The sequence below is a fragment of the Setaria italica genome, chromosome VI (genome assembly GCF_000263155.2).
Source record: "Setaria italica strain Yugu1 chromosome VI, Setaria_italica_v2.0, whole genome shotgun sequence".
In the NCBI taxonomy this organism is placed as follows: domain Eukaryota; kingdom Viridiplantae; phylum Streptophyta; class Magnoliopsida; order Poales; family Poaceae; genus Setaria; species Setaria italica.
Window position 1 is genome coordinate 21,103,711 of NC_028455.1, and position 8,792 is coordinate 21,112,502.

The 8,792-nt window shown below is 48.4% G+C and overlaps 1 protein-coding gene and 1 long non-coding RNA gene across 2 annotated transcripts; both read left to right on the forward strand.

Moving 5' to 3' along the window:
- Positions 1-673: 673 nt before the first annotated feature.
- On the forward strand, positions 674-4,840 carry LOC101767367 (L-gulonolactone oxidase 2). The gene is made up of 3 exons (XM_004973216.2): positions 674-1,403; positions 1,727-1,982; positions 3,929-4,840. The coding sequence occupies exons 1-3, from the start codon at positions 744-746 to the stop codon at positions 4,777-4,779; spliced, it is 1,767 nt and encodes a 588-aa protein (XP_004973273.1). The 5' UTR covers positions 674-743; the 3' UTR covers positions 4,780-4,840.
- A 2,099-nt stretch (positions 4,841-6,939) lies between these two features.
- LOC105914666 lies at positions 6,940-7,252 on the forward strand. The gene is made up of 3 exons (XR_001164340.3): positions 6,940-6,969; positions 7,031-7,084; positions 7,165-7,252. It is a non-coding gene; the product is annotated as an uncharacterized LOC105914666 (long non-coding RNA).
- The last annotated feature ends 1,540 nt before the right edge of the window (positions 7,253-8,792 follow it).

Consider the following 8,792-nt stretch of genomic DNA (forward strand, 5'->3'; position numbering starts at 1 on the left):
TGGTGGAAGACTCCCACCTGGTGGAGATCTCCCAAAAGGAGGAAGTACTTTCTCCAGAACAACTTCGGCAGTGGTCGAAGACTCCTTTGCGGTAGAGATCTCCCGCAAGGAGTAAGTCTTTACTCCATGACAACTACAACGATGGTGGAAAACTTTCACTAGGTTGAGACCTCCCACTCGGCTGATAGTTGAAGAACAAAAACAATTATTCCCTCATTACGTTGCTCTTGCTCATCAATGTAGTTGGTAGGTTATTGATGGTAGATGGTTAATATCAGTACCTAGTAGACGGTACTCCCTCCGTTCAAAATTGTAAGGGGTTTTGACTTTTGCTGTGTATCTAGACATTCGTTGTGTCTAGTTTCAAAGGAAAAAAAGTCAAAACCCTTTGAAACGTAGTGAGTCAATGGTCTAGTAGATGGATGATAGCTGGCAGGTGGTAGGTGAAATCAATACCTTGTACCTGTCATTTGCAGCCTATAAATAAAAAGGAGATGGCTAGCTGTAGCCTGAGTTCAGCGGCGCCATTTCTTGTGTGCTCTGTTCTCTCTTCTCTCCCTCCAAGTTCAGTAGTAGTGTGCGCGCGCGTGAGCTGCAGCCTGCAAGGGCAGGTCTGTTGTATGCGTGTGAGAGAGTTGAGGGGCTGGCCTAATGCCAGCGAGGTTTGGCTAACAAAGGTTGGGAACACTATAAGATCCAGAGAAGATAGGTTTACGGTGATTACATTGGTGCGACCACGAGCAATGCAGATACTCCTACTGCTCCTCATCCTTACCCTAATAATTCGACTCACCAGCTCAAGCCCTCCGCTGGATCCAGTAGCGTGTTCGAATGGCATGTCGAATTGCACCGTCACCAACGCTAATGGCTACTTCCCCGACCGCAGTATCTGCCGCGCGGCCAACGCCATCTACCCACGCACGGAGCAGGAGCTCCTGGCGGCCGTTGCGGCGGCGGCGGTGGCCAAACGGAAGGTGAAGGTCGCCACCAGGTACTCTCACAGCTTCACCAAACTAACCTGCCCGGGCGGCCGCGACGGCACTATCATCAGCACCCGGTGGCTGAACCGGACGGTGCAGATCGACGGCAAGAAAGGACTCTTGACGGTGGAGAGCGGCATGGTCCTCAGCGACCTGATGCGAGTCGCCGCCGCGGCGGGGCTCTGCCTGCCCAACTCGCCGTACTGGTCTGCAGTCACCGTCGGCGGGCTCCTGGCGACCGGCGCGCACGGGAGCTCCCTGTGGGGCAAGGGGAGCGCCGTGCACGAGTACGTGGTTGGGATTAGGATCGTGACGCCGGCGCCGGCGAGTCAGGGGTTTGCGGTGGTTAGGGAACTTGGAGCCGACCACCCGGATCTGGACGCGGTGAAAGTATCCCTTGGCGTGCTTGGTGTCATATCTCAGGTACTCTCTGCTTTGCTTAAAATAGTCTAGTATTCATTTGGTCGATCTAAATATTTATTTGTCGCTACGCAAATGATTTGCCATATAGTTCTGTCCATTTGCTTTGCGTGTACAGCTTAAATCAGTCATACTGTACAACCTTAATGGCAAATGTCAAGTAAATGGACAGAACGATGATGTCATGTTCAAAGAGACCGCTTCTTTGTTGAAATGAAAGGACATGAGAAAGAGCCAAACCCCCTTTCCATCTGATGGACAACGTTAAAGCAAAGTGTCTTAAGCCGTATGTATTTTCTTGTGATGATTCCTTTGCGTATACGCAGGTAACTCTGGCGTTGCAGCCCCTGTTCAAACGGTCGGTCACGTTCGTGACGCGTGACGAATCGGACCTGGCGGACCAGGTGGCCGCGTGGGGCGGCCTGCACGAGTTCGGCGACATCAGATGGCTGCCGCACCAGCGCAAAGTCATCTACCGCGAGGACAACCGCGTCGACATCTCGTCCCCTGGCAATGGCCTCAACGACTTCCCCGCTTTCTGGTCGTTACCAGCGCACGAGATCGTCGCCGCCAGAGTTGAAGGTACACGCCGACCTCACCTATTTAGGCAACCAGATATACTGCTGCTTTTGAAATTTTAAGATTTTTAGATGCATAGTTTTTATTATGTATGACATATGTTAGGGTAAGTATATTGTTGCTGTCTCACAGACGGTCTCATGCATGGACATGTAATCTTGAGACGGCTTAACAAACAACATGTACAATGGATTGTCTTTTTAAATTGTCATAGTAATTCTATTTGCTTAATTTGTGCATGGAAAAAAGAAATATTGTAAGTTCCATGCAACCACAACTCGTACAATGGTGGAGTAGTCGTCTCATTGTCCTAAAATCTAGCCTATGAGATGGTTGATTTGCGAAACAACGACCTCTTTCTCTCTCCTCCATATCAGCAAAAATCCTACGTGGCATTGCATGAGACGAACTATAAGACTGCTGAGGAATAGCAATGTACCTGCCCTTACTCTTAGGGCAAGTACATTGGTGTCGTCTAATAGGCGGTCTAATGCATTGCCACGTAATCTTAAGGCGACTCACAACAGGAAACCCATACAATAGGTTGTGTTATAAGTTGTCTGGTAGCTTAATTTGTGCATATGAAAAAGAAAATATTATGAGTTGCATGGTAACAATAACTCATACAATGGTTGTTGAGTTGTCTGATAGTCCTACAATTTAGGTGGTGTTTGGATCAGTAGTCCATGGGCTAAATTTTAGCTCCTAAACTTTAGCTCATAAAGTTTAGTTCTGCTAGTCTGTTTGGATCCATGGGCTAAACTTTAGACTTTCATCAAACAATTACTGATTTGCCCCTCATTTAATAGCAGTATATGATTTGCCCCTCGTTCAACCGATTAAAAGTAATGAAAAGTACAGAACAGATCAACGAATTACAGACACAAATAGGGATTAAACAGATGATAAATTCCACAGTTTTTCTTGGCCAACTGGAGGCAGTCCCAAATGCAAAGGCAGCTATAGCTAGAGATCCGACAGTAACAATGACTGATTTGCCATTAATGGGGGGCAAGTACGTGTAGCAAGGAGGGAGGGTATAGTGGACGGTATACACTGCCTGCTCTGCTCCACTTGAGAGGGCTGCCTCCGTCGTACTTGTACCGTTTGCGCACCAGCAGCCTCCAGCCATGGGGTGCAAGGGGTCCAAGCTCGACGACCAGGAGGCCGTTGCGCTGTGCCGCGGCTGCACGGTGCTGCTCACCGTGGCCGTGCGTGGACCGCTACGCGCTCGCCGAGGCGCATGCCACGCCTACGGACTCCTTTGAGTTCGTCGTGGCGCCACTGCACCACCTCCTCCGCTGCAGCTGGAGCCGTCGGGGCTCGCAGTGCCCTCCGAGCGCAAGGGCGGCGGCGGCCCTTCGACCCTCCGGTGCAGGCTCCGCGCCGTCCGGATCCGAGCCGGCATCACCGGCCGACTAGCCTCCCCGCGGCGTCCCCGAGCAGCTGCCGAAGAAGTCCCTGGTGGTGGAGACGGAGGAGATCGGGCGAGCGGAGCGGCGGCGGACGTTGCGGGTGCGCGACGCGCTAGGGGCCTCTTTAGGACCTCTTTGGGAGCTAAAGTTTTTTGTCCAAAATTTAGCTCTTTGCCGCCTTTTGCCCACCTGTTTGGATCCCAAGAGCTAAATTTTGAACTAAAAGTGCAGAACTAAAATTTAGCCCTTGGATCCAAACAGGCCCTTAGCTTATGAGGCAGTTGTTTCAAGAAACAACGACCTCTTTCTCTCTCCTCGCTCTCTCTCCTCCACATCATCAAAAATCTTACGTGGCACTGCATGAGACGACCTATAAGACCGCTGACATGTAGCAATGTACTTGCTCTTATGTGTGGATACATAATAAAAATTATGTATTTAGAAAAGCTAAAATCCTTTACAATTTGCAACGGAGGGAGTGTATATATATAATTATTTGCACGTATGATAATGTACTACGACACGTGCGTGCAGAGGAACGCCGGGAGGAGGACAACGGGGGCACCGACGACGACGCCCGGTGCTCGGCAGCGCAGCAGTCGACGGTGGCGCTAGAGCGTCAGGGGCACGGCTTCACCAACGACGGCGTCTCCTTCACTAGCTACCCGGTGGTGGGTTACCAGCACCGCATGCAGGCGTCCAGCGCGTGCGTCGACAGCCCGGAGGACGGGCTCCAGTCCGCCTGCTTCTGGGACCCGCGCCTCCGTGGCCCTTCCCTCTACAACCCCGCCTTCACTGTCGCGCTCTCAAGAGCGCCATCGTTCCTCGCCGACGTGTGGAGGCTCCGGGACCTCCACCCGAGCGCGTTCTGCACCCTGCACGGCGCGATGGGCGTGCAGATGCGCTACGTCAAGGCCTCCTCCGCGTACCTCGGCAAGCCGGAGGACTCGATCGCCGTAGACATCGCCTACTACCGGAGCCGCACCCGCGGCGTGCCCCGGGCGCATGCCGACGTGGTCGACGAGCTGGAGCAGATGGCGCTGCGCAAGTACGGGGGCGTGCCGCACTGGGGCAAGAGCCGCAACTTCGCCTTCGATGGTGCCATCGCCAGGTACCCCAAGGCCGGCGAGTTCCTTGAGGTGAAGGACAGGTACGACCCGGACGGGATCTTCTCTAGCGAATGGAGCGACCAGGTGCTGGGCATCAAGGGCAGCCCCATCGTCGTGGGCAAGGGCTGCGCCATTGAAGGTCTCTGCGTCTGCTCCGACGACTCCCATTGTGCGCCGGAGCAGGGGTACTTCTGCAGGCCCGGAAAGGTGTACGCAGAGGCCAGGGTTTGCAGGTTTGAAGAAGACAACGAGGCGCGGATTGATGATGAGCTATGATCCAATCTATATCTTTACCTATTATTAAAGCAAGTAATGCCTCTGCCTGATTTTTCGTACGTCGTGGTCATTTTGCAAAAAAACCCCTGACGTTTTGTGTAATCAACTCGCAGTCCATTATTATGAATAGTCTGGGTGTCGGATTGAAAAAGGAGGAAAGGGAGGGGGTTTAAAGGGAAAGTTCTTCTCTTTCTTCGAAGCATACAGCCAAAGGAGCGGATTGCGCGTGGGCGGCGGCCGGAGTGTCGCGTCGCGACCTCCGCTCCCGTCTCCGCCTCCCCCCTCCATCCCCTTCCGCCGCCCAGCTTGTGGGAGCTCCCAATTCGTGGGAGAAGGTTCCGCACGCCGCCCCCCCCCCCCCCACCCACCCCGCCTGCGCCACCCACGGATCAACGCCGTCGCCGATCGGAGGGGATTGGGCGCCCCGGCGGCCGGAGCGGGGAGCCCGCCGTCGCTCGCCCTACATCGCCGCCGCCGCCCGCAATCCTCCTCTCCTTGGCTCGCTTGCCCTACTTCGCCGCTGCCGCCGCCACCGCCCGCCATCCTCCTCTCCTCGACTCGGTCTCCCTGCGCCGCCGCCGCCGACCACCCTCCTCCTCCTCTCCTCGGTCGCCCTACGCAGCCGGCGTCGCCCGCCCGCCCTCCTCCTCCTCTCCTCGCGGCAGTTGCCCGCCACCCTTTTCCCTTCCTTCCCCAGAAGACCATGCGGTTCCGAGGCCGGCAGCGGCGGGGTCGCACAAGGGCAGTGGGGAGGAACGCATCCCGGCGGCAAAACACCATCAATGGCATCAGTGTAAGTGTCGTTCCTTCTCAATTTCCATTTACCAGATCTCTTTATATCTCCCCCCTCAGCAGTTCCTTTAATCTTGTGATGGATGAATTGTTTGATTGATTTAATCAACGGAATTATCAATCTCAACTTTGATCTACTCTACTGCATTTAGTTTTCATTATGCCTAACACCTGTTTGATACAATTCTTGCTTGCGCTAGAAAGGATGTTCAGTACTGATGTGGGTCAATTCTTGAATATCAATGCTTGCGTGCTTGCCGAGATGTTCAGTAGTGATGCAAGCCAATTCTAAATACCCCTTTATATCTAAAAAAAGTTGATATAATACCCCTTTAAAAAGTTGATTCTTTATAATAAATTTACTTTAAGGCTCTAACCCTTGCTGCATTGGTTGGTTCTGCATGTGTGGAGTACTATGATAACAAATATGGTTCTTCTGGGCCTAAGGTGACTGCTCATTAACTATGTCCCTGGATGCTGGATGGTTATTGTTTGCCCCCTTATTAATGCAAAATGACAGTGTACTTGCCAGGGCATTCCTGGGAAATGGCATAGAGGGTGTAATGGTGATATTACCTTCATAATTTCGCCTCAAGTTGCATTATGCAACATCACATTGTGAACCTTCCTTGGATGTTTTTATCTTTTTTCCCCAAAGAAAAGCAAAGGAGAGAGATCCTGGTTTTTGCCGAACTTTACTCCTGGAAGTCCTGGTGAGTTGAGAAATGAATAAGTTTAAGTTGTGCGTGCTTATAGATAGTTGATGACATAAATCCTTCACCAGGGTTAAGTCGGAGGTCTGGTTCGAGCTCTGGTGGCTATGGACAGGGGTTTATACCATTGGAAGTACTAAACTATATACTTTGGATCACTTATTTATTGTTTAAACATCTGAAACAAAGAGGTCTTAAGTCCCACACGTCTTCTGTTTTTGGTAGAAATAAAACAAAAGGTACAGATTCTCAGAAGTGTTCTTATTTGGTGTCTGATGGTCCTTTTGGCTTGCTTGTGTAAAAAAAAGACATCATTGGATGATTTTATTTCTTGTCTGAGGAAGTTGACTAAAAATAGAAGTGAAAATAAGTTTTAGGTTGAGACAGGGAGTTCGAATTATTAATTTAGTCAATGATTTGAACAGCATTTATGATTGTGTCTGTTAATTGATTTTGCAGTTGCAGCGTAGGAAGCACTAATGGGACTACACATGGAGGCAGGACAGGTTTGGTCCTAGATGCTCATTTAGTCTTCGCCGGCCTTAAGTGAAATTTATGTAATTTTAAATACAGGAGATCTCCAATTCAGTGCCCCCTAATGATTCAGTTGATCTGTCGATCAAAGATGACAGTCAGTGGTCTGATCAGGATCATCTTACACTTCTGAATGGAGAAACAGAATCAGGTGTTTTGATGTCCCAGTTATTGTTAGCTTAATAGGGAATAAATTTGCTCTTTATCAGGAGCCCAGCTGTTCACTGATGGGTGCAAAGACTTCGCTGGAGGCAAACACCAAACAGGTATAACCACCTTTGAAACTGATTATTCACATTTTTTTCTTCAATAAGTGGATACATGCCTATTGATGTTCTTTCCTCAGAAAGTGCTGCCTTTTCATACAGTGAATATTTGCATTGTGTTGGGGATTTTCCAATGGCAACACAAGTGTATGAGAGTGTTCTTGAGGCCGATGATTTCCATTGCAACAATATATGGCATGATATTCAGATACTTTTTTTTGTTGTTGGAACTGCATGCTACTCTGTAACCATAATTTTCTGGCTGTTATCCTGTGACCTCTACTCTGCTTATTATTCTCAGGAGAAGGATGTCACTTCATATAGCTCAAGTAATCGGATGGAAAAGACTTTTCTGGAACAATGGCCTTAACATGTTCATTTTCTGTATTCAATAAAGCTGAGAAAGCTTAGGCAAGCAAAAGAGATACCGTCGTTGGATGGTGGATGAATTAGAGACTTTTGCAGAGGTATGTAATATACAGTTATTTTGATATAATCTAACTGTGACAGTGATGGTAGTGAGCTTAGAAATGTTTTGTTTTATTTTTTATGACTAGCAGAGAACTGATTATTCTCTATACTGAATTCATTCAGGTTCTAAAGACTTCCTAGAACTCATCACAAGTGCATTTGTGGTGGGGCCCTGGAAGGTTAGAAGTATATCAGTTTGAACTCTAATTTGTGTTCATGTATCATGCAACCTTAATTTTGTGAAGTTTTGCTGAAGACAGGAGTATGTGTCCACCATAGAAATCGGAATATGTTTCCTATGCTTAGGATTGAATAAAAAACAATGGTGTCAGGCCAAGGCTTCGGTGCATTACTATGAAGCTTGGTGGGCAAATGGGCATGTAAGTTATCAATGTGTTTGCTAAATGCAGCATTATCATATAACAAAAGGATTCCTCCCATCTAGCTTTATTAATTATAGATCTTTCTTTCAACTGATGATTTCCATTGCAACAATATATGGCATGATATTCAGATACTTTTTTTTGATGTTGGAACTGCATGCTACTCTATCACCATAATTTTCTAGCTGTAATACTGTGACCTCTACTCTGCTTATTATTCTCAGGAGAAGGATATCACTTCATATACCTAAAGTAATCAGATGGAAAAGACTTTTCTGGAACAATGGCCTTTCTGAAGCATAGGTGAGTAATGGTGACGTACTATTGTAGGAGTACTGTTGCTTCATGTTGTTGACAACTAAACAATCTCTGCTCATTATCAGGACATATAAGGCAAAGGATGCTTTTCTTGAGTGCAAAGTATGGGATGGTACTGGGTAAAAAGTACCCAGGCGAAGAAGCTTGATCTGGATGACAACTACATTGGCTGCGTCAATGTGAGGGAGCCATCAACAGAAGTGCAAGATACCCCAGGTGGACAGCAATCTGAGTCATTAAATCTGCTAGCTTCAGGGATGAACACAGCCAGGGCAGCTCGACTATTCTATCAAATAAATGGTATTTATTCCTCTATTTTGCTTATACCAGAAAACAAATAGTGTGGTTAATCGAGTAAAAAATGGTTGCACTGACATGATTTTTAAAAGTAATGCTACCATTGTTGGCTTAATGCCTATTCAATATTTTTGTAATGAGTTTGGCTTTACACTTTGCACGCTATGCAAGCATGTGTTACATCACATCAAGATAACTCAGCTGATATATGCCAGAAAATTAGGGACCCTTTCTTTCAA

Excerpts from the sequence above, each read along its gene's own strand:
- LOC101767367 (XM_004973216.2), top strand. The coding sequence starts at position 744 with ATGCAGATACTCCTACTGCTCCTCATCCTTACCCTAATAATTCGACTC. Across the intron at positions 1,404-1,726 it reads TGCTTGGTGTCATATCTCAG|GTAACTCTGGCGTTGCAGCC; the intron begins GTACTCTCTGCT and ends GCGTATACGCAG. Across the intron at positions 1,983-3,928 it reads CGTCGCCGCCAGAGTTGAAG|AGGAACGCCGGGAGGAGGAC; the intron begins GTACACGCCGAC and ends ACGTGCGTGCAG.